Genomic DNA, 26,650 nt, shown 5'->3' with positions numbered 1-26,650 from the left:
CCATCTCCTTGGTGGGAAGATTAAATAAATTAACAGTAGTAAAGAGTCTGGTGGGTGATACTCCAGATTCCCTGGGCCAGCAATGTTCTTTCAGGACCCGCCTGGCATGCACCACCACCACACCGGGTCTAACGTGCAAAAGGGCAAGAAACCATCCAGCGCCAGGTTCGCACACAGCGCCCTCGCGCGTTCAGCGCTGGAACTGCCAGACCCGTGACCCCGCCCCTCGACGCCCCCTGCACGCGCACGCGCCTGCGCAGAGGCGCCGCCCCCGAAGTTTGCTGTTGTTGTGACTCGCGTGCCGCACGCCTACTTCCCTACCATGGCGGTGCGACAGGCGCTGGGCCGGGGCCTGCAGCTGGGTCGAGCGCTGCTGCTTCGCTTCACGGCCAAACCTGGCCCGACCTACGGCTGGGGACGGCCTGAGTGGCCGGGTCCCGCGGCGGCCCGGGGTCGCGGAGAGCGCCCGGGCCAGGTCGCGGGACCGGGCGCGGAGCCGCGCAGGCTCGGGCTCAGGCTGCCCGACCGCTACCGCTTCTTCCGCCAGTCGGTGGCGGGGCTGGCGGCGCGGCTCCAGCGGCAGTTCGTCGTGCGGGCCCGGGGCGGCGCGGGCCCTTGCGGCCGGGCCGTCTTTTTGGCTTTCGGGCTGGGGCTGGGCCTGGTTGAGGAGAAGCAGGCGGAGGGCCGGCGGGCGGCCTCGGCTTGTCAGGAGATCCAGGTGAGCGCCCGCAGGGGACGGGGCGGGGCGGGGCCCGCAGTTAGGCTCGGAGCGGATTTCAGCTGGTGGGGGCGGGGCCGGGAGGGGCGCTGGTGGTGGTGGGGGCGGGGCCAGGAGGGGCGCTGGTGGGGGGGGCGGGGCCAGGAGGGGGGCTGGTGGGGGCGGGGGCGGGGCCAGGAGGGGCGGGGCGGGCGCTGGTGGGGACGGAGCCAGGAGGGCTGGGGGGGGGGGGGGGCGGGGCCAGGGGCGTTTAGTGACCGAAGCCCTGAATTAGGCAAGATTTATCCTCCCTCCTCAGACTGGGACATTCCTTGCAAATCACCACATAAGGCTCCATTCCAGCGTTACTGGGCTCTGGTGTGGGGACAGCACCCCACTTTTGTTTTACTGTGTCCCCTTCCTCAAGCATCATGTTTTGGAAGAAAGGCTGCTAATTATACGTTCTGTTGCACCATTGCTCATAGCTTTGTGTCAGTTTTTAAAAATTTCATGACAAGTCATAACATTCTGTCCCTGAGGTAGTTGTCGTCCCCAATTTATGGAGAAGGAAACGTTCTCAGGCAAAATAACTTGTTTGAACTCAGGCAGCCAGTGAAGAGGGGTGCCCAGAGTCTGGGTCTCCGCAGCCCGTGCCCGTGCCCGTGCCCGAGCCCTGAGCCCGGCTGCCTCCACGTTAGCCAGACAAGGAGTGGCACAGCTGAAGCCAAAGGAAAATCATGAGCAGCCAGAGAAGACATCACACCAGGCGGTTTTAGTTAACCTGAATGGAGTTGTCTAGAGTGAGTGGCTATGTAGGGGGGGTTAGGTTATTTATTTTTGGAATATATTTTTATTGATTTGAGAGAGGAAGGGAGAGAGAAACATCAATGATGAGAGAGAATCATTGATGGGCTGCCTCCTGCTCACACGCCCCCCACCCCTCCCAGGGAGCCTGCAACCTGGGCATGTGCCCTGACCAGAAATTGAACCATGACCTCCTGGTTCATGGATCATGGCTCCAGCACTGAACCACACCAGCCGGGCTCTTAGGCTTTTAAAAATTACTTAAAATAGTTCAGAGACCTCTGTTTCTACGCTACTAAAATCCATATAAGTCAGGGTTCTCCAGAGAAATAGAACCAATAGGATATGTTTATAGAAAAAGATTTATTTTAAGGAATTGGCTCTGCAGTTCTGGAAACTGGCAAATCCAAAACCTTAAGGGTAGGCAGGCAGACCCAGGAAAGAGCCATCGTGGCCATTCAAGTGTGAAGGTCATCTGCTGGCAGAACTCCCTCTTCCAGGGAGTCCGTCTTCTGCCTGGGGTTTGGATTACAGACTGAGTTGGTACTGCCTCTGCAGTTTACAGTGGAGGGCTGAGGGGCGGGGAGATGAGTGACTTGCCCAAGGACACAGCTGGTTAAGGACCACAGTGTCTCTCCCGTTTCCTGGTTCCCAGCCCAGTTCTTATTACTCAGCACTGGAGTGTCTCATGTTTGAGCTCTGGCTAGTTTGGGATGACAGGTGACATCTGACCTAGTTCCCTGCTACTGTCCTTGCCTTTTGCTATTGCTTAACTGGCAGGAGTCAAGGTGGGAAACTTGATAATCTTGCTTAAAATTATGGAGGCTTTTCTTTTTATATATATATTTTTTATTGATTTTTTTACAGAGAGGAAGGGAGAGGGACAGAGAGCTAGAAACATCGATGAGAGAGAAACATCGATCAGCTGCCTCCTGCACACCTGCCACTGGGGATGTGCCCGCAACCAAGGTACATGCCCTTGACCGGAATCGAACCTGGGACCCCTCAGTCCGCAGGCCGACGCTCTATCCACTGAGCCAAATCGGTTACAACGGAGACTTTTCTTAACTGAGGAGCTCGATCCTTCTAAGCTTACCATCTACACGTCCTTTTCTCACACTTCACTTAAAATTTTTAATTAGTTGACAGTTTTTAAAATTCAGGTGTTTGATTTCTTTTTGGGGAAAAAAATGACCAGATCTGGCATCTCTAATACTAAAATTCCATATGGTGTCACAGTAGAATAGTGGCTACTCCATTTAGATGGAGGCATATGAAGGGGAAATTCGGTTACAAAATAGGCAAAAGACATGCATGCATATTTCACCAAGAGGAGATACAGATGTTAAATATGCATATGAAAAGATGTTCAAGACCACTAGCCATTAGGGAAATGCAGGTTGAAAACACCATGTGCCATCACTGCATACTTATTAGAACAGCTAAAATAAAAAATACTAATAGTACCAAATGCTGGTGAGGATGCAGAGAAGCTGGGCTGCTGGCGAGAATATAAAATGGTACAAACACTCTGGAAAACAGCAGTTTCTCTCAAAAGAAAACAAATACAAAAAAAAACATGCATTACCGTATGACCTAGCCATTGCAGTCTTGGGCATTTACCCAGAGAAATGAAAACTTAACATTTGTACAAAAACAGGTACATGAGTAGCTGCTATGGAAAACAGCATGGCAGCTCCCCCCAAAAATAAAAATAGAATTATCATATGACCCAGCAATTCTTTCTGGTGTACACACAAAAGAATTGAAAGCAGGGACTTGAACAGATACTTGATAAAGGATTACTCCACAAAATATTGCTTCTGCTCCATGGAGTAGAATTGAGTTGACAAGACCAGATAGACTTCCTTTTTTTTTTTTTAGGCAGAACTTATGGTGCAAGGTGTATTAGTTACAGACACTCAGAGCTTTGGGACTCCTCCAGAAGGAACGGTTGCTGTGGGCTGGTTTGTCAGGGCTAGTTGTACTGGGAGGAAGTGATTGAGTTGGGACTTGATGGAAGAGTAGAGAAGAGCCAGGCAAAATAATACAATAGAAATAGAAGGGGAGGGGGGCAGTGTGAGCAAAGGTTCCGAGAGAGGCATATGGAAGATAAATATGGGTGGTGCATAGACAGCCGGTGAAACAGTTTTCAGATACACGAAGTACCAGGACAAGGTCCTGGGTCACCTACTGGCTAGGTTTTTGAACAGAAGAGAGAGTGACATTGAAAGCAGTGTAGTTCGATCTGGCTCAGAAGCAGGTGAAGGGATGATGTGAGAGTAGGAAAGTCTAGAGGTGGGTAACTAACCACGGAACGGAAGGGATCAGCAGATCAGATAGGATTTGAGGTGAAGCTTGGGTGACTTTGAATGATGTCACCTGCCTGAAGTACGGAAGGACCCTGATTTGGGGGAGTGCATCCCCACCAGCACCTGTATTTCCATCTGTTTCCATCAGAATTATTATATTTTTGTTTCCTTTCTGAAAACAGAGTGAGTCCACCAGATTCCTAAAAGGTAGAGGATTTAATGACTCAGCTCCAGGGATCCTCCTGATTTTACCCCTTGTCTGCAAAAGTGACCTGAGGTCATTCACAAGTGGAGGGGTGCTGTTGACCACATACTCCTGCCCATCTACAGCTCCTGGCAACCATCCACTAGCTGCCTGCCAAGGCCTTTGCAGAGAGAGCTGTCTCCATCACCAGAAACCTCCAACAATGTGCTGGGGCTTGACAGGCAGCAAAGGAGTGGCATGTGTCACCTGCAGAAATTGGAAGTTCTGACCTCTTAACGGATGATGTTCAGTGTTGGGTTGTCTCCGATGCAGTGAAGCGACTGAGTGTGAGGAAAATTATTCTGAGTAATGAGGAAGGCAGGATAGCCTGAGCCCAGGCTGAGCAGTGAAACCTGCTTTGGTTGTGTTTGTACTAGCTGCCAGTCTGGTACTCGGAGACCTGGCCCCGCTATCCTTCCCCTCCCCCATTTCCCATTACGTAGCCTTACTAGTTCCCTCTCTCACAGTGTGTCTTTCCTCGCAGACCGTTTTTACCCAGAAAAGCAAGCTGCTCCCTGACCCACTGGACACGAGGCGCTGGCAGGGCTTCCAGCTGGAGGAGTATCTGATCGGGCAGTTCATTGGCAAGGGCTGCAGCGCTGCTGTGTATGAAGCCACCACGCCTGTGTTGCCCCGGAACCTGGAGGTGGCAAAGAGCATCCGGCTTCTTCCAGGGAGAGCCCCAGATGTCATCCCACCAGGAGAAGAGGAGGCGCGAGCTCCGCAGCCCCCTGCTTTCCCCTTAGCCATCAAGATGATGTGGAACATCCGGGTAAGAGTGGGCCTTCCATCTTCAGAGTGCCAATCTCGGGGGACCTGATGATGCTTTTTCCCAGGAAGTAGATAGGAAAAGCCAGATTCTCCACAGTCCAGGTGCTTATGTAGTCAGGCTTCTTCACCTCTCACACAGGAGTGTGAAGCCGTGTGTCTCAAAACGTAGTATGTCCACGAATCACCTGGATTGACAGATTCTGATCAGGTCTGGGGTGGGCCTGAGATTCTGCCTTTAGTAAGCTCCCAGGTGACACCCGTGCCGCTGGTTTTGAAACAAAGTTTGAGTAACAAGTGCCTAACCATTGGTTTCTCACCTGGCAGTCCTGGCTGATCAGTTAGTTCATTTCAGGACTGCAGTTACCACCATCTTTTCTCCTTCCCACGACCTGCCTCACTGGAGAGGAGGAGCCACACTCCTTATCTCCAACCTCACCCTCCACCTTACCTCCAGACCAGAGGCTTGCTTGTCACCTCCCTGCTGTTGATTCTGGGAGGACTCCAGGTGTTGGGATGTTGAGTTTATTCCCCCCACAGAAACAAAGATTTTTGTCTGTTGAGAGTAATTTCTTTACCTTGCCATTGCATAGGCTGGCTTAGAAAATTCATCAAGACCTGATGTTCTTTCTCCTGCCCAGAGCATACATCCGAGTCTAAGATGAAAAACAGCCATGAGCTCATGCTGGACCCTGAAGTGCAGTTTCTTATTTTGATTTGGGGAAGGAAAGTTATTAGACTGTTGCCCTTCCAAGCTGGGTTAATAGCTAACAAGCATCTGAACCCTTTGCCTATAAAACATCCAGTGGAAGCGTCAAACTTTCACTGGTTGGGGCATGAGAGCTCTTGCATTCAGAAAACCTAAAAGACTTGATTCTTACAGGATATTCTTTTTTTTTCTTTCTTTTTTTTTTTTTAATATATTTTATTGATTTTTTACAGAGAGGAAGGGAGAGAGATAGTTAGAAACATCAATGGGAGAGAAACATCGATCAGCCGCCTCCTGCACATCTTCCACTGGGGATGTGCCCACAGCCCAGGTACATGCCCTTGACTGGAATCGAACCTGGGACCCCTCAGTCCACAGGCCAACGCTCTATCCACTGAGCCAAACCGGTTTCGGCCTACAGGCTATTCTTGATGCTCAAGTTTCTTGGGTACTGAGAGCTGTTCATAGTGAAAAGAGGTGAATAATGTCATTTTCTTCCTCTTTGGTATTGTTGGTTGTTTGTTTCTTACTGGGAGATGGGAAAGCTGTTCTGTGATTCAGCACAACCTTACCTAGAGTGGGCTGGTCAGGCTTGACCTGTCTGCTGCAGGGAGCCGAGAGGCTAGGTCTGCTTGTTACCAGAGACATCTGTGGCAGGAAGAAGGGTCCCATGCCCTGACCATCCTGATCTCTCTTCCTGCCCTGGCATCTGAACTGCCAAGAATTGAGGGAAGCATCGTCTGAGTTGGCATGGATGACACCTCCGCCCTATCTCTCAGGAGGGACTAACCTTGGCTTGCCACTTCGAAAGGTTGGCTTATCTTTTTTTTTTCACCCCCCCAAAAAACACATATTTTTATTTTTTTCAACAAAGACATGGTTACTTTTTTATTTGAAGGAGAGAGAAAAAGTATGTTTTAATAAATACTGTGGAAACATTGACCAAACATACATTGACTGCAACATTTTAAAAAATGCAACGAAATTTCTGCTTTTTTACAATTATAACTTTTCTTTTTACAATATTTAAATACAGAAAGCACTTGCCAGCTATTTTGTAATACTGCCCAAAGCATAATGCTGCTTCAGTCAAAACATATCATGTTGGTAGAAACATCTGTATTTCATGGCAAATGACTGGTATTTCCTTGCAGAGACAAAACAAAGTGCTTATAAAACATAGAACTAAGTTTGTAATAACCTTAGTCTCCTTTCTTGCCACAGTTTAATGGGAGCAACAGCTTCAACACTTCAAAAATGAAGCTTTATCAATGGAAAGAAAGCTCAATAAAAAACCATATTTTTATTGATTTCAGAGAAGAAGGGAGAGGGAGATAAAAACATCAATGATTAGAGAGAATCATTGATTGGCTTCCTCCCGCAAGTCCCCACTAGGGATCAAGCCCACAATCTGGGCATATGCCCTGACCAGGAATCAAACCGTGACCTCCTGGTTCATAGGTCTACGCTCAACCACTGAGCCATGCCGGCTGGGCTTATCTTAAAGGTCAAAATCGCCGAAACCGGTTTGGCTCAGTGGATAGAGCGTCGGCCTGCGGACTGAGGGGTCCCAGGTTCGATTCCGGTCAAGAGCATGTACCTGGGTTGCGGGCACATCCCCAGTGGGAGATGTGCAGGAGGCGGCTGATCGATGTTTCTCTCCCATGGATGTTTCTAACTCTCTATCTCTCTCCCTTCCTCTCTGTAAAAAATCAATAAAATATATTTTTAAAAAAAGAAAAAAGGTCAAAATCAATCCTAAGCAGTAGCCGTTCTGGTCCGGATTACAAGGAGAGGTTGGACTTGCCATTCCGCTTGGTTCTGTATAACCCTGGATTCATTGTGGTTTTGTTTCAGGCCGGTTCCTCCAGCGAAGCCATTTTTAGAACAATGAGCAAGGAGCTAGTCCCAGCGAGTCGAGTGGCCTTGGCCGGGGAGTATGGAGACATCACTTACAGGTACGCACCCATCTGCCCACCAGACTGGCTGTGAGTTCTTTGAGAGCAAAACCATCATCTGTGTCCTCAGCACTCAGCCCAGCATCTGACACAACATGCAGATGATAGCAAATGCTTACTGAATGATGTAGTTAATGATGGATTTTCGGTTGGTGGGTAATTAACTTGGGAAAGATTGTAGATTACCTGCTGATGCACACTGGTGTGAGGAGAGAGGGCCATCCCAAAACGCCCATTTCAAAAGTAGGAAATTGATCTGATTTCTGATTCTTCCTAAGTAATGCCCAGTGGAGCACCACCTATCTGTACCAACTGAACTCTGCCCCCAGCAGAGTTAGCATTCATTCCTCTAAGAACTGCAGTGCACCTAATGGTGCTGACAGATTTAAAAAAAAAAAAAAAAGTGGCCTGTTCCCCGAGAGTTCTCCATGAGGCCCAGGAGCCAGATGTGTCAGGAGCGGTCAGGTGTGGTAAGTTCTAGAATGGTGTATGCTCAGGTGCAGAGGGAGCCCAGAGGTGGTGTGTGCGTGGCAAGGGTGGGGCCATTCAGAAAGGCCTCTTGAAGGGACAGTTCGTGGTGCCTTTTGAAGGATGACTAGGCCTTAGCTCGGCAAAGCAGTAGGAAAAGAGCATTGCCCTTAGGTAGGAGCAGTGGACAGCTGCCTTGCGGACGGTGGCTTGTAAGTCCCGTGTCATAGGTTTGAGCTGTGACAACAGGAATTGTGCTCACTGTAATACTTATAGACCACCAGGAGGAGGTGGGCCTGCTGCATTTTGAGTGATTTACTAGAGCAGTGGTCGGCAAACTCATTAGTCAACAGAGCCAAATATCAACAGTACTTCTTCAAAATAGACTCGCCCAGGCCGAAAACCAACTTCTGCTCATGGGCCAGGAAGTTTAACGTGGTATTTTGTGGAAGAGGCACACTCAAAGGGTCAAAGAGCCACATGTGGCTCGCGAGCCTGTTTGCCGACCACAGTACTAGAGGATTGATTTATCGGTCTAGTTCTGTCAGAAGCAGGAAGGTAGAAATAGGGATTTAAGGGAATGTACATGGAAAACCTCTTGCATTGCTTGAAAGGCGCCAGTATAACTGAGGGTCCGGCAGGTCTGTGGGCTCAGCACTGTTCTCCTCTCCTGACTCCTGTGTAGGAAAATGTGGACCACTGAATGTCAGCTGCTTTTGGGGGCTAATATTGTGGTGTCAGCTTCAGCCTGCTGGCAGGGTGCTGTCACGGTGCTGTGAGCACTAAGATGTCCCTGCCGCAGAGTCCTGCCCAGACTTCTCTCTGAAATGGTCCCGGCCACTCTGTCCTTCACCGCGCCTTAGTTTCTTTTCATCGCAGTTACTGCCATCCGACCGTAAATCACAGAGGAGTGTGTCTGCTTATCCCCAGGCTCTCCAGCTGTGTTCGATGCTCTCTGAGGCCAGGGCTTCCATGTTTTGTTTCCTGCGTTCCCCCACGGCTCACTGAGTGTCTGCTGGTTAGGTGAACATGGCCGAAGGTCTGTTACTGAAGTACAGGTGACATCTAACATGGTCTCAGGAGAAACTCTTCCCTGAGAGCACCCTGGGTGTATTCTACGGCGCCTTTGCTCATCTAGGGACCTCAGATTTGGCCCTTTGCACCTGCTCTTCTTTACTTCTCCCACCTGATTTCTCTTTTTTTAAAATATTTATTGTTGAAAGTTATTACATATGTTCCTTCCCCCTCTCTCCCTTTGTCCTCTCCCACCCCTCTCCCCATGATTTCTTTGTTTTTTTAAATGTACTTGTATTGATTTCAGAGAGAAAGGGGGAGAGAGAGGGAGATAGAAACATCAGTGATGAGAATCATTGATTTGCTGCCTCCTGCATGCCCACAACCTGGGCATGTGCCCTTGACCAGAATCGAACCTGGGACCCTTGAGTCCACAGGCCAATGCTCTAGCCACTGAGCCAGATTGGCTAGCACCCCCCTGATTTCTGATCTTGTCCCATTTACAGGCTATGCTCCACCATACTACATTCCTACTGCCCTCCCCAAGACACCAAGCTCCTCCATGACTATTCTGCCTCTGCATGCAGTTAGCTATACTGGGCTGCCCTCCCCACAGCCTCCTGTCCTGCTCCAGCACCCACATGCACATGTCTCCCCAGCATAGCCACACTCCTCTCTGGACTCCCGTCCCAGCTGGCAGAGCCTTCCCATGTGGCACTGACAGCCTTGAGCTGTGATGTCTGTGGGCTTCTGTTCCATTCTCCTCTGCCACCCGGTGTCCTTATTTCTTACCCCTTGGCTCTTCTGTTCCTGCCTGCCTTTGGCTTGCACACCTCCTTGGCTTCCGGTGGCCCAAGCAAATCTCATGTCATCCTTTCACCAGCTCCATTGCATTCGTACTCTCAGAGAGATTCTACCTAGCCCCTTCCCTTTTCCTGTCAGCCATTTGGATCTCAGATGTGTCCAGGTTTACTGCCCTTAGTCCAGTCGTCTTTGGTTGAGGCTGTGAGTGTGAGGCTCCTGGAGAAAGAGGGTGGGGAGGGCAGGCAGGTGACAGCTCTACTCCCAACTGTCTGAATCCATTCATTCATTCAACAAAGGTTTATTGAGCTCATACTCCACACCAAGTGTTATTGCAAGAACTTGGAATCACAGAGATTCTAGTCCTTTCTTTACAAGTATTATCAACCTCATGAGGTATGTTACTACTTTTTTCCCTGCACTTGAGACTGAGCCCAGAGAAGTTAAGTAAGTTGGCCAAGGATGTACAGTGGCAGACCTGGAGTCCAAACTCAGGCACCTAGTCTGATTCCAGGTGCTCTTAACCTGTATCTGCCACATGGGATGATGGATGGACGAAAGGATGGATGGGCAGAAGATCTGGCTTTTCTCTGGGCTCATCAGATGTGATGCGTCATCTTAATGGGTTTTTTTCTCTAACACCAGGCTCTGCATCTGGAACATAGCATATCTGTAGTAAATGTTTGATATAAATGGTGAATAAATGGCAGTATTTACTGTGGCCTTAGATTATCTTTCCAACTCTTGTTACCTGTTACTGGCCTCATACATTTGTCCCTTTTGACTGAAACAGAAAATCTAAGGGAGGTCCGAAGCAACTGGCTCCTCACCCTAACATCATCCGGGTCTTCCGCGCCTTCACATCGTCAGTCCCACTGCTGCCAGGGGCCCTGGTCGACTACCCAGATGTGCTGCCCCCACGTCTTTACCCCGAAGGCGTGGGCCACGGCCGGACACTTTTCCTCGTTATGAAGAAGTAAGTGGCAGGAGTATGGCAGGACCTGGAGTGAGTGGGAGCTGTTCCCTGCCTCTGTGCACCTGGAGTCCAGGGTCACAGGGAAGAGGATCCTCATCCTTTGGGAGATAAGGCCATGCCAAGGGCAAGTTTCCATGAACAGAATCTCTTCATTTAGAACAGACTTTTCACCTGTGCTTTTATTTAAAATACTAGAGGCCCAGTGCATGAAATTCGTTCGAGAGTAGGCCTTCCTTCCCTGGCTGCTTGCACTGGCTTCCCTTTGGCGCCCAGGACCCGGGCTTCCTTCGGCTGCTGGCAGGCACCCAGGACCCGGGCTTCCCTTGCAGCCCCGGCTTTGTCCGGAAGGATGTCCGGTCTAATTAGCATATTATGCTATTATTATTATAGACTTGAGGCCGGTGTACGAAACTTGTGCACGGGGGGGCGGGCCCTCAGCCCAGCCTGCACCCTCTCCAATCCAGGACCCCTCGGGGGATGTCCAACTGCCGGTTTAGGATCAGGCCTAAACTGGCAGTCAGATATCCCTCTCACAATTGGGACCGCTGGCTCCTAACTGCTCACCTGCCTGCTGGCCTGATGACCCCTAACTGCCCCTTACTGCCCCCCCCCCCCCCCCAGCCGGCCTGCTTGCCCCACGCAGCCTGCTGTTTGGTTGTTACTGTGACAGCATCCCAGGTAATTTGCATATTCCTCTATTATTAGTATAGATGTGTGTTTTTATTGATTTTAGAGCGGGAGGGGGAGAGAGAGAAACATCAACGATGAGTTAAAATTCATTGGTCGGCTGCCTCCCACATGCCCTACACTGGGGATCGAGCCTGCAACCTGGGCATGTGCCCTGTCCAGGAACCTAACCATTCTGGTTCTTCATAGGTCACTGAGCCACACGGCTGGGTTCACCTAGTGCTTTTAGTGCATTTGGCTGTTGTCCCTTCTCTGTGGCTGCCTTAACTGTTTTTGTTCTTTGTGTGTGTGTGTGTGTGTGTGTGTGTGTGTATATACTTTTTTTTCCCCCAGAGATGAAGGGAGAAGGAGAGAAACATCAATGATGAGAAATAAGCATTGATTAGCTGCCTCCTGCACGCTCCCTACTGGGGATCGAGCCTGCAACCTGGGCATGTGCCCTTGACTGGAATTGAACCCGGGACCCTTCAGTCAGCAATCTGACGCTCTATCCACTGAACCAAACCAGCTAGGGCTGTTTGTTTTTTAACATACACAGTTCTTCTCCCCCTCTGCACCCCTTAACATTGCAGCCGTGGACATTTTAAGGAAATGAGATCTGTACTATTAACATGTGAGGCCTGGCTCTTCCTAATTTCAGGATAGTGGGTGGCAACCAAGGATACTTGGGGCAAAAAGAAATCAAAAAGCTCCAGATAAAAGAGGCAAGCCCATCATCCTAGTAATAAGTAAGATGCTAGCAAGTGTCAGTGCATGAGAGAGATTCCGTCACCTTCTCCACCAGCTACCCCTGTACCCTGCGCCAGTACCTTCGAGAGAACACTCCAAGCCCCCGCCTCGCCACTGTGATGATGTTGCAGCTCTTGGAAGGAGTTGATCATCTGGTTCAACAGGGCGTCGCACACAGGGACCTAAAATCTGACAACATCCTTGTGGAGTTGGATGCAGGTAGGTGCCCGCCCACACCGCAGAGCTTTCCAGGGGTCTGGGGACATAGGTCCTTTTTGGTTTTTATGTCCTATTATAAGTTGTATCTATATTTAGCTCTGTACACAAGACATGAGCAATCTGTCCTTCAAAGTGGAAGCTTTCGTTCTCCATGGGATTTGTGGAGTGATTAACATTCCCAAGTTCCTTTCTGTTGCCCATGTACAGAACAACCCTAGTGATGGAAGTTTTCTTGATTAAAGTAAAAGAGGTAGTGACTTTAGCTCAGTATAAGAAAGAATTTTCAAACTGAAAGCTGTCCAAATATAAGCCCAGTTGCCTCTGGAAATAATGAGTTCCCATCACTGGAAGCATTCACATAGAAGGTGGATGGTTAATTGTTTGGGATACTGTAAAGAAGTTCATATATCTGATCACTTTTGATCTAGATTTAAAATAAGTAAACATGCAGTTAAATTACTAGAGGAACTGGCTTCTTAAAGGAAGTCTGTGTGAATACTTTTACAAATAACGAATTCCTAATGCACCTGTTTCTTAGGTTTGGATTTGGGTTTTCAGGTTCAAATAAGGGCCCTTAGAGGTCATTTAAGCCAAGCACCATCTGTTAATTATGAGCAGTCCTTCAGCCTTGGGACAGGTCAATGACTTCATTATTTAGACTGATCCAAACTTTTCTGCTGTTAATCCTCACTTGAGGATATTTTTCCCACTGATTTTTAGAGAGAGAGGGGAGGGAAGAGAGAAAGAGAAACATTGATGTGAGAGAGACACATCAATTGGTTGCCTTTGACCAGAAATCGAACCTGGCACCCTTTAAAGGTGTATGGGCCAACACTCTAACCACTGAGAACACCAGCCAACCTAGATTGATCCAAACTTTTATCCAGTTGTTTGAGGGCTTTGTCAGGGAGCCTTTATTTTCTAGAGGCATTTCTGTATTTGTGTCGCTGGCCTTCCCATTTGGCTCTCTGGAGAGCTCTCTGCTCTCCTGTACCAACCCTGAGTCCCTGTTAGCCCCTCTCCCCTACGTCTTGATGGTGGCTTTATTAGGTTCCTAGGAGGGCCTCTCAGAGGAAAGATGGAGAAGCAGTTGCTTACCCTCTCCCTTCCCCAGACGGCTGCCCCTGGCTGGTAATCTCGGATTTTGGTTGCTGCCTGGCTGATGAACGCATCGGCCTGCAGTTGCCGTTCACCAGCTGGGATGTGGATCGGGGCGGAAACGGCTGCCTGATGGCTCCTGAGGTGAGTCCCGCTGAGATGTCATGCGCCATCAGCAACTCTGGTGTTTCCACTGATAGAACAAGACTTCATGCCTCATCCTTTTCTCAGCTCCTCCAGCTTTCATGACCCATGATTTGGCACCAGTCCCTTCCCTGCCACTTTGCTTTAGTCTGGATCTCCCCAATGTTCCTGGGAGATGCATGTTTTGTCAGCACAAAGTCGACAGCGTAGACAGATTCTTCTGGTTCTGAGCTACAACTCACTAAAATTCTAGGTTCCTTAGGACAGAGTTCAGATTAGCCCATGAATCAGGTGGCATGCAGGAGCATGAGTAGCTTGGAAAAACCAGCAACATGATTGCTCATCCATTGCTTTCTGAGCAGGTGTCCACGGCCTGCCCTGGCCCCAGAGTGGTGATTGACTACAGCAAGGCTGATGCCTGGGCAGTGGGAGCACTCGCCTATGAAATCTTCGGGCTCCCCAATCCTTTTTACGGCGAGGGTGGAGTCTACCTTGAAAGCCGAAGCTACCAAGAGACTCAGCTGCCTACACTGCCCGAGTCGGTGCCTCTAGCTGCGAGACAGCTGGTGAGATCACTGCTGCAGCGGAAGGCCAGCAAGGTGAGGCCATCCCCAGGTTTTACAGGGAATTTGCAGGTAGAAACCTCAGAGTAAAGATCAGCGTGGGGCAAGCACTAGAGCAGGGGTCAGGAACATCTGCCCCACGGGCATACAGCTCGCAAAATCATTTGGACTGTCCCTGCCAAGTTCATTAAATGTTAGACCAAATAAATATAGCAGGCTGGTTTTTAAGGTAATTGTGTGTAGCCGGAGAACGATGTTATAAATATCCTAATGGCCTTTGGGAGATAAAAGGTTCCCCACCCCTGATGTAGTGACCAACCACTCTCCTGCCTTACAAAGATTAAAAACCAAGGACAGGAGAGCAAAGTCGCGTTCAGTATGAATGGACTAGGGGAACTAGCACCAAATTAGAATCCCAGCAAGTCAGCTCCTCTTGGCTTTAGTTGCTACATTACTCAGAGGGAGAAAGATGCATTTTTAAGAAATGTCTGTTGGAGATGTAGTTTATGGAAATGGCTGAGATCTAATGAGACAATAGATGTGAAGATATGTATGAGAGCAGATCTGGACATTTTGAAGTTACTATAAGGCCGTGGTCGGCAAACCGTGGCTCGTGAGCCACATGCGGCTCTTTGGCCCCTTGAGTGTGGCCCTTCCTGAGCCTTAGGAGTACCCTAGTTAAGTTAATAACAGTGTACCTACCTATATAGTTTAAGTTTAAAAAACTTGGCTCTCAAAAGAAATTTCAATCGTTGTACTGTTGATAATTGGCTCTGTTGACTAATGAGTTTGCCGACCACTGCTATAAGGAATCTAAAGGCTAACACATGAGAGGCCACACGGTTGGAGTGGCAGGTCTGGTTCAGGTGGCATGCTTAGTGAAAAGGGCAGAGGCAGACCAGGGTTCAAATTCTGTTCTTCCACTTACCTCCCATCTTGCACAGTGTGCTGTCATGGTCGTAGTAATGCGTTCTGCTACCAGTTACTATGAGATACAACTCCAGACAGTGCTCCTAGCAGGAGGCAGTTTGTGGGCCCTCGGTGATGGGGAGGCCCACTGGGAGCACACTGCCCCCAGGCAAACTTGTAAACATGGGAAAGCCTGGAGCATGGGTAGAAAGCAGCCAATATGTCAGGAAAGTGAAAGGTGTGGTAGGGGAGAGACAGGCGGAGAAGAATTTGGTTGGGACCAGGGGAGGGAAGAACCTGAAATGAGGATTCCTTACCGAAGAGGGTTGTGGACTGAACACTTTGTTACAGATGTTCTAAGCCTCAGCTTCCCTTCCTGTTGCAGAGACCATCTGCCCGAGTAGCTGCTAATGTGCTTCATTTAAGCCTCTGGGGTGAACATACTCTAGCCCTGAAGAATCTGAAACTAGACAAGATGATTGGCTGGCTCCTCCAACAATCAGCAGCCACTCTGCTGGCCGACAGGCTTACAGAGAAGAGCTGTGTGGAAACAAAAATGAAGATGTTATTTCTGGCCAACCTGGAATACGAGGCGCTGTGCCAAGCAGCCCTCCTCCTCTACTCCTGGAGGGCAGCCCCGTGAAGGCTGTTGTAGCTGGTGAATTACTAAAAGAACTTGGCAGCATCTATGTCGTGATGGTCTGTGAATGCTGAAGGGGGCGGGGGTCTGAGGTGTGAGGGGAGAGTCAGGAGAAAAGGTGGCACAGAGAGGGCTGGTCAGTGGAAAAGAAGGCATCTGGTTTGGCACATGGGAGGAACAAGCTGAGTGAGGTTCACGGTCTGTAGCTATTAACTCTAGCTGTGCGATTGTGGTGCGTCTACGTACATTTCTCTTACTTTTCCTATAGGGGCCCCACAGGAAACACCCAGGCTGCTGCAGCTACTCAGCTCTGCTGTTGTGGCACAAAAGCAGTCTGAAACTTGGAAACAACAGGTGTGGCCGCATGCCAGTAGTAAAGCTTTATTTATGGACACTGAATTTCACGTGTCACTTAAATAGTCTTGTTTTTTATGTTTTTAAATGGTTCTTAAAATTATTTTTTGCTTGCAGGTCATACAAACATAGGCAGCAGGCTGGATTGGCCCATAGGCCATAGTTTGCCAACCCCCTGGTCTAGAAGAAGCCAAAGGGCCTAACTCCAAAAAAAAAGCACTAATCACTTGGCCCCTATGTGTATGGACGCTAAAATTGTGGTAAGATCTTAGCCTACAAAGGTGAGAAGATACACTCAGGTGTTAACTGCTGACCACAAAGCCCTACCTTACGCTCATGTTCTGTCTTCACAGACCTCTGAAGAGTAGATGGCTGGGCTGTTAAATGAGGCTGGGCTGGGGAGGGGTGGACCTGCACGCCACTTTGTAGAGGATCCAGGCCAAGGCATCGCTGTCAGCGGCATGCTACCTGAGCTAAGGCAGGCGTTTGCACAGGTCAGTCAGTATATTGATACCAGAATGAAAAACATGCAGGCCTGGAAAACAAGAGAGCCTGTGCACTCCAGCTACTGCATTGAGTCTAGCAGAGCTAAAATGACCAATGGAATGAGAATTAACAGCATGGTGTTTTAAACTTGCCGGTTTCCTCCTGACTGGCATTTCTTACAGGAATTGTGAAGAATTAAATGCATATTTACAACTGCAGAATATGTATGTGCCTTGGACTATTTGGCTTTAAGACTGATTCTTATACCATAAAGAAAAGAATTTTGTGGGCAGAGATCAACAATGGAAGGGATTTCGCATATCATTTTGCACATACCCTTCAGGAATATGGCTATTGCCTAACGCAGCGGTCGCCAACCGGTGGTCCGCAGACCATTGGTGGTCCGTGAGGTCCGAAAGGTTGGCGACCGCTGGCCTAAAGCAAGTGAGCACATACTTAAGGTTCTTATGAAAACCAAACAATTCTGTGCCTGTTATAAAGGCAGTGCTGTTACCTTAGATTCCCGTTTCAGCGATTCCCCACTGGCCTCAGTGTATTAGCCTTATTTTATCCCTTGAGAAGTCTGGAAACACTATCGTTTCATAAAGTACAGTCTAGTCTTCAGCAAAATTGAGAGGCCACTCAGTGTTTTGTGTCCAGTCATTTCCGCTTTAGCAAAGTACAGTGGGAGCCAGATGAAGTTCGAGGGTAATGTTTTTATTTTAGAAATGAGAGTAGCTGCACATTTGAGAAATACCACTCAGCACGAGATGGAAAAACTTACATAAAAATCATCCCTGGACCCCCGCTCCTTTTGTACCCAGTGCTACATCTCCCATTGAGGTAAGGTTATGCCACTGTCCCATGGCTTTAAAAAAATAAAAATAAAAAAGGGGGAAAAACCCAATCCTATTAAATCCTATTAATCCAATCCTATTAAAAAGACCTCCGTCTCTCCATTGCTGTAAGGTGTCCCAAGGCCCTCAGTCAGACTTCTCCTTCTCCTTCATGTGTAAGAAGACGATGCTGAAGATGAAGAGTCCTGCCATCATGGAGAAGGCGCTGGCGTAGTAGGGATAGGCCGAGGGGATGAAGCGCTCATACTGTGTGTGCTGCAGTGGCCTCACTGACACCTGCAACAGGACAGAGTGACAGGCCCGGCCTCTCAGAAGCCCAGTGGGACACGCTGGCTGAAATGGGCTGTGCTTACCTGAGTGGAAGAGTACAAGTGTGTGTAGCCCAGCCGGTTGTAATCCACTTTAAACTGGAACACCCCGTACACGTCAGGCAACTTGAACTGGACACTGTACTTGCCACCTGGGGAAGATCAACACATAACCAGGAGGGGTTCCCAGAGCGCCGCTCGGTTAGCCTCCCGAGAGTGAGCCACAGGCGGGACTGTCTTCCTGCAGCTCCTCCTGGGAGAACCGCTTTTACCTTTCTTCTTCAGGAAGGTCCTCACAAAAGGATCGATGCGGACAAACTCCAGCTGAATGTCGTCACCATCAAAGGGGACCCACCGGCCATTAGAGAGCTGCTCGATCACGATGCTGTATTCCTGCGAGAAAAGGCCAGTTAGCCAGGGGGCCTACGACTGGAGGGAGGCTGCCACCCTCAGAGCTACTCACAAATCCAGCAGGAACTCCCAAGAGATGTGAAAACCTGGGCAAGCCCCACCCCCGGGCAGTAACTGAAATACCCTGCAGGCTAACCCCTCTAACTCCCATCCACACCTGTTCACAGGCCGGTGGGAGCCTGCACCCAAACTGCGCTCCACCGGGGGTGCTGGGTGCTCTGGGGCATCCCTGCTTCCGCTCACTGCTCTCTTGCCTCACACCCGACTCTAAGGGCACTTCTCTTGGCAGAGTGAGTCAGAGAAGCCCCTCCTGCTTCTGCACCTCCCACAAGGTCGCCCTCAAGATCTCCGATTCTCTGCACCCAAACTGACTTTCTTCAGGGCAGAGGTTAGCGTGGTCACCCATATGTAGGCCCCACACAGAAATGTTGCATAAACGCTTTTGAGCTGGGTCAACATGGCCAAAACCTCCAGGCCCCCCCCACTCCAAGCTCTTACCACAAGGTCAGTGACAGTGTAGGCATTGGGTGGGGCTGTCTCGCCCACCCGATGGTGGGACACAGGCCCCACCCGGAGGACACCCTCTTCTTTGAACACCCAGCGGGAGAGGGCCAGAGCTAGCTCATAGTTGCCCGTCTGGGAATACCTGCGGGAGGGGAAACAGAGGCTGCAGCGCCAGAACCAACGCCTTCCCAGTGGGAACAGAGAAATGAAAAGATGGGAGGTGGCACGGCTCTGGGTGTTACCTGTACAATAAGTACACAATTTTCAAGTGCTCCAGAGAGGCATACCTAGCGTGGAGTGCCAGCACGACCAGTATAGCAACAAAGTCAATCCTTCAGTAATTTGAACGCACCTCAAGATGCTTAGCCTCTGACACTTTTAGCCAAAAGGCTTCTTCCTCCCCATCGGAGTCCTCCCCTCTGCACAGACCCCATCACCCAGACCACAGGCCTCTAAGTCCCCTGGCACCTACCTCTGGGAGCCGGGCATGGCCTTCTGCACTGCCGAGTTGAAGAAGGCATCGCTGAAGAAGTCGAGGGAACCGCTGAAGATGACCCGGGCGTTGTTCCTGGCCTGGAGCCCAGCAATCAGGAGGGTGTTCTTGCCCACTGCATGGGGGTACTAGGAACAACAGGGGGTTGTCATCCCCAAGAGCCAGGGCAAAGGACAGCCGCTGGGTCCCTAGCGCAAGAGGACTGCAGGCCAGACCTGAACAGCCTAGGCCCTACCTGAGCCACCACTCTGCCCGCTCCCCGCTCCCCCGCTCCTCGTTTCACCAGCCTCGGCCACGTGTGCTTTCCTGCTTAGGTCTCCTCTCCAATAAAAAAGCGCTTTGTACCAGACCCAGGAGATGGGGTCTCGAGGCTGCAAAGGCCCCTCACCTGGGTGATAGGTTTATCTGGGAAGAAGGAGTACGAGGTGGAAGAGCCTGTCAGGATGTCCAACACCAAAGGATTGTCAGGATCAGCCACCATCCTGGGGAAGAGAGAGAACCACCCAACTCAGACCCAAGAACTGAGCCCCAAGGACCTGGGACCCCTAAGGGCCATCTCTTCACAGGAGTGAATCCTACTTCCTTAACTGGCAAACACTTAGCTCTCCTCTTGCTGTAACTACAAACTTTTGACTCTTATGACTTAATCCCACCTGCATCTTCTGGAGGAAGGAATAACCCCAACTAATCACAAGTCTGGTAGGTTTCCTGACAAAACAAAGTGACCCCTCTCCCCCAGGTTTCCGTTGGCCTCTCCTTGCTCACTCACCCAACACCTCGAAAGAGGATGGGATTTAGAGACGACTTCCCAACAATGGTCGGGGCCTTCAGCAGGTTCTCAGTGTCAGCCACAATGAGCGTATGCTGCAACAGCAGAGGGGAGGCCGGTGGTCGGAAAGGTGCCCCCAAGCCAGGGGTCCCTCCCGACTCCCGCACGGTTACTAGGGTGAGCTTTGCTACCAGGGACTGAAACCTGGAAGGTGGCAGTCTGATTACCTGGCCAAGGTCGGAGATGTCGTAGTTGTGATGGTCAATGACAGCTGTTTTCTCCTCATCGAACTCAATCCCACACTCACTGCCCAGCTCGCGAAGAGGGTCACCTGCACAGACCCAAGAGATGCCTGGCTGAGCCCTTGGGGGTGGGCCTGGGCCAAGCTATGTCACTTGCCCTGGCATCCTTATGATTCACTCTCCCAGTCATCCCCAGGGCCCTGCAGCATCACCAGCTGGATCCCTGGAGGACGGTGTGGTAAAAATCAACAACAAACACCTGGCCTTCTCCCTCCACAAATACAGTGACCTTGGTTCTGCACAAGACCCCCCTTTGAAGCAAAGTTCCACCTCAGCAAACCTGACCTGGATGAGCCCCGGCTGATAAGGTTTCTCTCTTCCTCATCACCACGTCACCAAACCACCACCCAAGGTGGTTCTTAACACGTTAAGCGCCAGGCCTGTTTTGTCTTCCTTTCCGTTTAGCCGGCGATACCCGATTTCACCGAAATGCTGGCGGCACCAGTGACTGACTGGTCTGGACAGAAAGTCGAGTGTCAGTCACCGGTGACTGACATGGCGCTTAACGTGTTAAAAGCTGTCGATACTGAAAAAGGTGAAACAAGATTGGCCAGGTGTTGTTCATGGTTCTTCCTACTTCTAAGTATCTTTAAAATTTTCCAAAATAGTAAACAAAACAGAACAAAAATTTGCTTTGTGTTCTACCCAATTAGGCTCTCCCTACTTGTCTCCTCTTTTTAAGGAAAGAATCACCACAAAACGAGGGGGGGGCGGGGCAAAAACAGGGTTCCCAGCCCTTAAAAGGACCCGCATCTCATTGGTTCTGGTCAGAGGCCAGGAGGGACTAAATGGCTCTGTAGTTCCCTCACTCACTCCCTGGCAAGGACCACCCAATGAAGGACAATTTGGCAGCTTCCATTTGTAAAGCTCTCCAAGCTTCCTGGACAAATGGGGGAAGCAGCAGAACTTCTGAGATCAGACCTACCAATGTCTGAGCTGGCAGCTACCAGGACACTGCCTCCACCGTCAATAAAGGTACTGATGGTCTCCACGTTGATGTTGCCTCCAAAATCTGAAAAAAGTACCAGACTCAGTGATGCAGAAGGTTCCTCTCACTGCTCCTCTGACACTGGGGGGAGGGAGAAGTGGGGAAGCAAACCAGCCACAATCATTAACAGAATATTGCCCTCTGGAGGCCCAAAACAAGAGGAATGTTTACCATACAGGGCAATTCTCCCATTTTTTTCCAATGTGATCCAAAAATAATGGCTTGAATTCAACTTTTAGAAGTATACATTAGTCAAACGCCCACCAATTATAGTTGTCAAGTTATTTATACACTCTTCAAGTCACATCTATAATAATAAAAGCATAATATATGCTAATTAGACTGAACGTCCTTCCAGATGACCTTCCGGATGAAACAGGTGGGCAGAGGCAACCGCCACAGCGGCAGGGGGCCAGGCCCCCTTGCGCAAATTTTGTGCATTGGGTCTCTAGTCTATACAATAAAAGCCTAAGCGACTGTTACAGCGGAATAAGAACAACCAGTCGCTATGATGCACACTGACCACCAGGGGGCAGACACTCAATGCGGGAGCTGCCCCCTGGTGGTCAGTGTGCTCCCACGGGGGGAGTGCTGCTCAGCCAGAAGCCAGGCTCATGGCTGGCGAGCACAGCGACTGCACTAAGGAGCAGTGAGCCAAGGGATAAGGAGCAGCGAGCAGGTAGGCAGTAAGGAGCGAAGGGTCCCAGACTGTGAGAGGGATGTCCATTGAGGGGTCCCAGACTGAGAGAGGGAGCAGGCTGGGCTGAGGGCCCCCCCTCACCCCCATGCACGCATTTCATGCACCAGGCCTCTAGTATAAAATATTTGTTTAGAAATGCTGCATTCTCCCACTCATTTCATGAAACAATTTCATTCATACTCATTGCCCGCACCTTTAGAGCCACTCTGGGGGTCACCTAACATGGTTTGCAAGAGCGCATCAACTTCACTTCCGTCTAAGTTATCTGAGAAAGAGCACTTTTGACTCTAAGGATGATGCTGTCTGTCGCTGAGACTAGTACTCATTTGCCCAACATGAGTAGGGGTTTTTTTTTAGAAATCCTACAGGTTTATAGCCATTGTAGCCATAACAGAGCCACTTCATATACTGTGCTTTAAAAAAAAAAGTGATCACTAAAAAGGGTCATTAATTTCCAACATCTGTAATTGTGAGATTATATCCTTTTTGGTCAATTTGGTCGGGTGACTGCCGTAAGCATCCAAAACTAGCTGTAAAGATCTGAATATGAGAATGATCCTGTTTAATTTGGTAATTTTCACATAAATAACAAAACCAAAGCACCTTACTTTTCCTTCAGGCTCAGCGAGAACATGTATCTGGAAACCCAGCCTCTCCGACGACATTTACAAAGCCATCTCCACTCCTACAGACTGAGTAACAGCTCCTACAGTACAGTGGTCCCCTTAGGGACACTGTCTTAGCATTTCTGGTTGTCACCAGGGGCGTGTGTACTGCCATCTAGTGGGTAGAGGGCCCGGGGTGCTGCTCACATCCCGTAGTACACAGGACAACCCTCTCAACGAAGAATTCCCGTCCAAAATGTCAAGAGTCCCGCTGCTGAAATGGAGACACCTGGGCTTACATCTAGGCATCCCTTCGCCTTTCTAAGCCCATTTCCCTACCTACAAAAAGGGACCCAGAGTTTGGGGGTACAGAGGGTCCTTCTTCTGTAGCCATTACTCTACTGAATTCAACTTGGAAGCTTCCTGACCCCAGAGAGGGCAAGCAACCCACTGACTCGGCAGCGTTCTCACACCCGAACGGGCTAACGGTGGTCCCGGGACCACAGAAGGGCCCTTGAAGCAGTGGCCAAACCCTTCCCCTGACCCCCACCAGCAGAGACAAGCCTTCCCCCAGGAGTGCCTGAAGAACTGCGGCCATGTTTCCCAAAGTGTGGGACAGAAAAGGTGACAAGGTGACGTGGGGCAGAGCTTTCAGCGACGTCACATCTCAGAGTCCTGTCAGAGACAGTGTCTCATCTCCTCTTGCAAGAGGAAGCCTCGGGCTGCAGGGACAGAATCTGTACAGGACTCAGCACTGCACCTGGTGTATTTGTAGTTGCCTTCTACTGAAGGCAAGGACGACACCAACTCCATTTCCGTGGTGACACTGGGTTCATTCCTGGGTTCCTTTTAAAATGTTATTTTAGTTTTTAAAAAGCAAGTCAGTTTAAAGAAAAACACTAATTAGCACAGGTGATATAAAATCCGGTGAAGATCATGAAGGAGGTACGGAAAGTCGACTAACACTTGGGAAACACTGTCAGGCTCTCTGACACCTACTTTCTCCCACCCACCTTCACCCCTTCTCCCTGTCTCACCCACCGTGTCCCTCCTTCTCAGCGACACTCCCACTCTACCTCCTGAGCACAACGCAGGCGGCTCCTGCGCTCCCCGCGTTCCGCCCCACCCAGGGTTTGGCATCTCATTTCAGGTCCTTATTCTTATCGCCTCACAGACGGACTGAAAGAACTCCTCGGGGCAAGCGCTCGGTCGCTGTGAGGACCTCTTCCAGAGCTCCAAACACAGAAGAAACTGGGCAAACGCCAATTAACCAGCTGAAGGCTCCATTCACACACACCCCGCAAGTAACCTGACGATTCTCATTTGTACAGCCTGGGCTCACTTCCACCCACTACACCTGCCTCCGACAAGCCACACCAGAGGCACATTGTGCAGGGGAGTTGGGGGTATCATGTAACTGTTTGGAGCTTTGAGAAAAATACTTCAGGGATCTGGCTGAATGCAGCTTCACAGGAACTACAGAGAATAAAGCAGATGCCAACGAAGCGACAGACTTCCTGAGCTCCATCAGCGGAAGGAAGAAATGGCAACCTGAGTCCTCGGAGAAAAAGACAAATGGAAGCCAATAAGGAGAGGAGACTAGATGCCCACCAAAAAGCTCGGCAAAGAGAAATAGCCACAGGAACAGGGGTACTTAGTCTGAGAAGAACCAGCTGAACCAGCTATGATGACGTGCAGGCTGTGCCTGTAATCAAAGCACCAGACCTACTCTCTAAGGCCGAGGAGTCTAGGAAACCCCTTCCTCCTCTCCCCACCCCAAATAGAGCAGGAAATAGGAGGCAAATTCCAATGTAACATAAGAAGTAACAGAGTTGTCCAGCGGTGGAGTTGACCGCAGCGTAAGCTCTCTGTCGCAGGAATACTGACGTAAAGACATCCATTCTGTTCTAGAACTATCCATCCAGCCTCAAACAGGGGGTTAGGCTAGATCATTCCTCTTTTTCAGCCTGAGAACTATGAATCCACAAGTCCTACGGCTACAGCCTCTTTACTGCACACCCTGTTAACAGCATGCCATTTCCTCCTTCCGCCCAGGCCAGCCCTGCTAGGGGTCCTCCATCTTTCCTATCAGTCGCTTTACAGGGAAAATTCACTTCTCAGATTAGCAGGGGCCCAGGCTCATGGTCTGTGGCAACACCTGACCCTACAGTCCTCAGCTGTGTCTTTTCAGAAGCTGCGCCCTGATTGGCCCAGGACAGAGGTTAGCACGTTCCTCTTCACCCGCAGCAGCTGTGGCCAGGGCCAGTGACCATCCCATGACCCAGCACATGCCCGAGATGCAGAACAAAGTGACAGATCAGTCCTGAGCCTACCACCCCGGGCGAAAGGTGACGCGCGGCCCTTACCTTCTACCGAGGGGGAGAAGATGATGAGATTGTCATAGAGGAACTCCCCGTACTTAATAAGGGACAGGCTGGGGTCATCTGCGGTCTTGAATGTGAGTTCAAAGCCCCGATCTGCACAAGGAGAAAGCAGGCAACTGAGGCTGAGGGAAACCGCCGCTGCAGAGACCGCGACAGCCCTCCCCTCGCCCCCAAGCGGCAGGACAGACCTGGGCGGCCCGCTCGTGGAGAACGAGTGCGAGGGAGGGTGGCCGTTGCCCTGGCGCTGGGGGGCCTTTCCAAACTCAGACGTTCACCCGCCGCCCCCTCGGACCCCCGCCTCACCCTTCAGACTCCGGAAGAAAAGCGAATGCGTCTCCCGCAGGTTGAGGTTGTCCAGCAGCACTAGGGTGCGGGGACCGCTGGCGCCGACCAGGCCAAGCAGCAGCAGCAGCCACAAGAGGGACCAAACACGGGCGGCGGCGCCAAGTTCCATCTTTCTACTCCTGCCAAAGAACCCGAGCACCTGGACACCGGAAGTACCCCATCCAAGGCCAGCCAATCGCGGCTCGGGGTCCTGGAGTTCCACCCGGAAGTGATCTGGGTACGCCGGGGCCGGGCTCCAAGAGCCGCGGTTCAGGTGATAGGAACCGAGCCAGGAGCACCACCGGAAGTGCCTCGGTTGTAGGCGGAACCTCTCAATCCTATTGGTGGAAAGGGAACGAGGCTCCGCCTCCACAAAGAAAACGGCTCAATCCTAGAGAGACAGCTCTGCAGCCCCGGCCAATCAACAGGACGCTTAGTCTGAGTGGTCCCGGCTGGCGTGGTCTTGACAGGGGCCTCCCTGGGCCACCTTTTCGTTTCTCTCTGGTCCAGTCCAGTCTCGGGACTGGCAACCGGGCCCCTCCTCCACCATCTCCAGAGAGGAAACGATTGGAAAAATAAGATCAGGGACAGGGACACTTTAGACTCCCGCGGCTCGCGGGCCCAGGGTCCTTGGCCTGGCGTGGCTTGCCCTGCCTGGTGGCCCTCCTGCAGGTAGGAAAGGGCGGTGGACTAGCCTAGCGACAAAAAAAAGCCCTACTTAGGCTCATTCCCAGGCTCGGTCCCTCACTAGCGCCTTTACCCCGGGAGTTCACTCCTCTCCAGGCCACTCACTGTGCTAGGCTGGAAATAAAATGGCCAGAGGCAGCTCGCCTACCCGTCTGTGTGCCCTTGGAACAGCCCTGGGCTCTTGCGGGGACTGGAGCCGGTTGAGGCGCCAGTGCAGGGCTAGGCTGAGCAACCGCTCAGTGATGGTGGCTCCCACCCCTTCTACACTGACCAGGGCCAGGGCTCACCTCCGACCTGCCTCGGGCCGTCACAGGTCTAAGGGAAAGCCACCACAAGCAGCCCCACGACTTCAGTCCACCTCTAACTCAGACCGTTGCTTAGGAGTCTGCCCTAGCCCACGGACACCCAGAGGCCCTCCAATGTCAGGTCTGCAGCCTCGTGCTCCTTAGTCCCACCCAGGGCTTACCTGGAACAGGTCTCCTCCGACCTTTAACCTACCCTCAGCTCCCCGCCTCCTGCCTTTCGCTCATGCAGCTCCCTCTCCCTCCCCACATCCCCACCTTAAGCCCCCCCAGGTATTCTCCATCCTTTATGGGAGCCCCCCACCCACTCCCCCACCACCTGCTGCTGCTCCCTTCACCAAGGGGACTTTGTTCCCATGAAGACCTGGCTCCCTCTTATTCGAAGTGTATCTGCAGGCTGCCTCCGTAGGTACCTAAGCACCCTCCACCCCACCCC

The 26,650-nt window shown here is 50.8% G+C and overlaps 2 protein-coding genes across 2 annotated transcripts; one reads left to right on the top strand and one right to left on the bottom strand.

Annotated features, from left to right (window-relative positions):
* The first annotated feature begins 279 nt into the window (after nucleotides 1-279).
* Nucleotides 280-16,134, top strand: PINK1 (PTEN induced kinase 1). The gene is made up of 8 exons (XM_081087077.1): nucleotides 280-718; nucleotides 4,542-4,829; nucleotides 7,392-7,492; nucleotides 10,569-10,751; nucleotides 12,223-12,386; nucleotides 13,501-13,628; nucleotides 13,991-14,227; nucleotides 15,486-16,134. The coding sequence occupies exons 1-8, from the start codon at nucleotides 323-325 to the stop codon at nucleotides 15,741-15,743; spliced, it is 1,755 nt and encodes a 584-aa protein (XP_080943203.1). The 5' UTR covers nucleotides 280-322; the 3' UTR covers nucleotides 15,744-16,134.
* Nucleotides 16,135-17,276: 1,142 nt separating this feature from the next.
* Nucleotides 17,277-25,502, bottom strand: DDOST (dolichyl-diphosphooligosaccharide--protein glycosyltransferase non-catalytic subunit). Its single transcript, XM_081087078.1, has 11 exons — nucleotides 25,205-25,502; nucleotides 24,884-24,994; nucleotides 21,150-21,236; nucleotides 20,150-20,253; nucleotides 19,923-20,017; nucleotides 19,542-19,635; nucleotides 19,133-19,281; nucleotides 18,655-18,802; nucleotides 18,018-18,138; nucleotides 17,791-17,897; nucleotides 17,277-17,713 (listed from the first exon to the last, which is right to left on the bottom strand). The coding sequence occupies exons 1-11, from the start codon at nucleotides 25,353-25,355 to the stop codon at nucleotides 17,564-17,566; spliced, it is 1,317 nt and encodes a 438-aa protein (XP_080943204.1). The 5' UTR covers nucleotides 25,356-25,502; the 3' UTR covers nucleotides 17,277-17,563.
* Between the last annotated feature and the right edge of the window lie 1,148 nt (nucleotides 25,503-26,650).

This window comes from Myotis nattereri (assembly GCF_964212035.1).
Source record: "Myotis nattereri genome assembly, chromosome: 3".
NCBI classification, from domain to species: Eukaryota; Metazoa; Chordata; class Mammalia; order Chiroptera; family Vespertilionidae; genus Myotis; species Myotis nattereri.
Note: the sequence above shows the minus strand (reverse complement) of the source record. Positions and strands in the feature narration are given on the sequence as shown.

Coding starts and splice junctions, on each gene's coding strand:
- PINK1 (XM_081087077.1), top strand. CDS start 323: ATGGCGGTGCGACAGGCGCTGGGCCGGGGCCTGCAGCTGGGTCGAGCG. Junction 719..4,541: donor CGGCTTGTCAGGAGATCCAG/GTGAGCGCCCGC, acceptor CTTTCCTCGCAG/ACCGTTTTTACCCAGAAAAG. Junction 12,387..13,500: donor CCTTGTGGAGTTGGATGCAG/GTAGGTGCCCGC, acceptor TCCCTTCCCCAG/ACGGCTGCCCCTGGCTGGTA.
- DDOST (XM_081087078.1), bottom strand. CDS start 25,355: ATGGAACTTGGCGCCGCCGCCCGTGTTTGGTCCCTCTTGTGGCTGCTG. Junction 19,636..19,922: donor ATCCTCTTTCGAGGTGTTGG/GTGAGTGAGCAA, acceptor TCTCTTCCCCAG/GATGGTGGCTGATCCTGACA. Junction 19,282..19,541: donor CAGATAAACCTATCACCCAG/GTGAGGGGCCTT, acceptor TGTTGTTCCTAG/TACCCCCATGCAGTGGGCAA.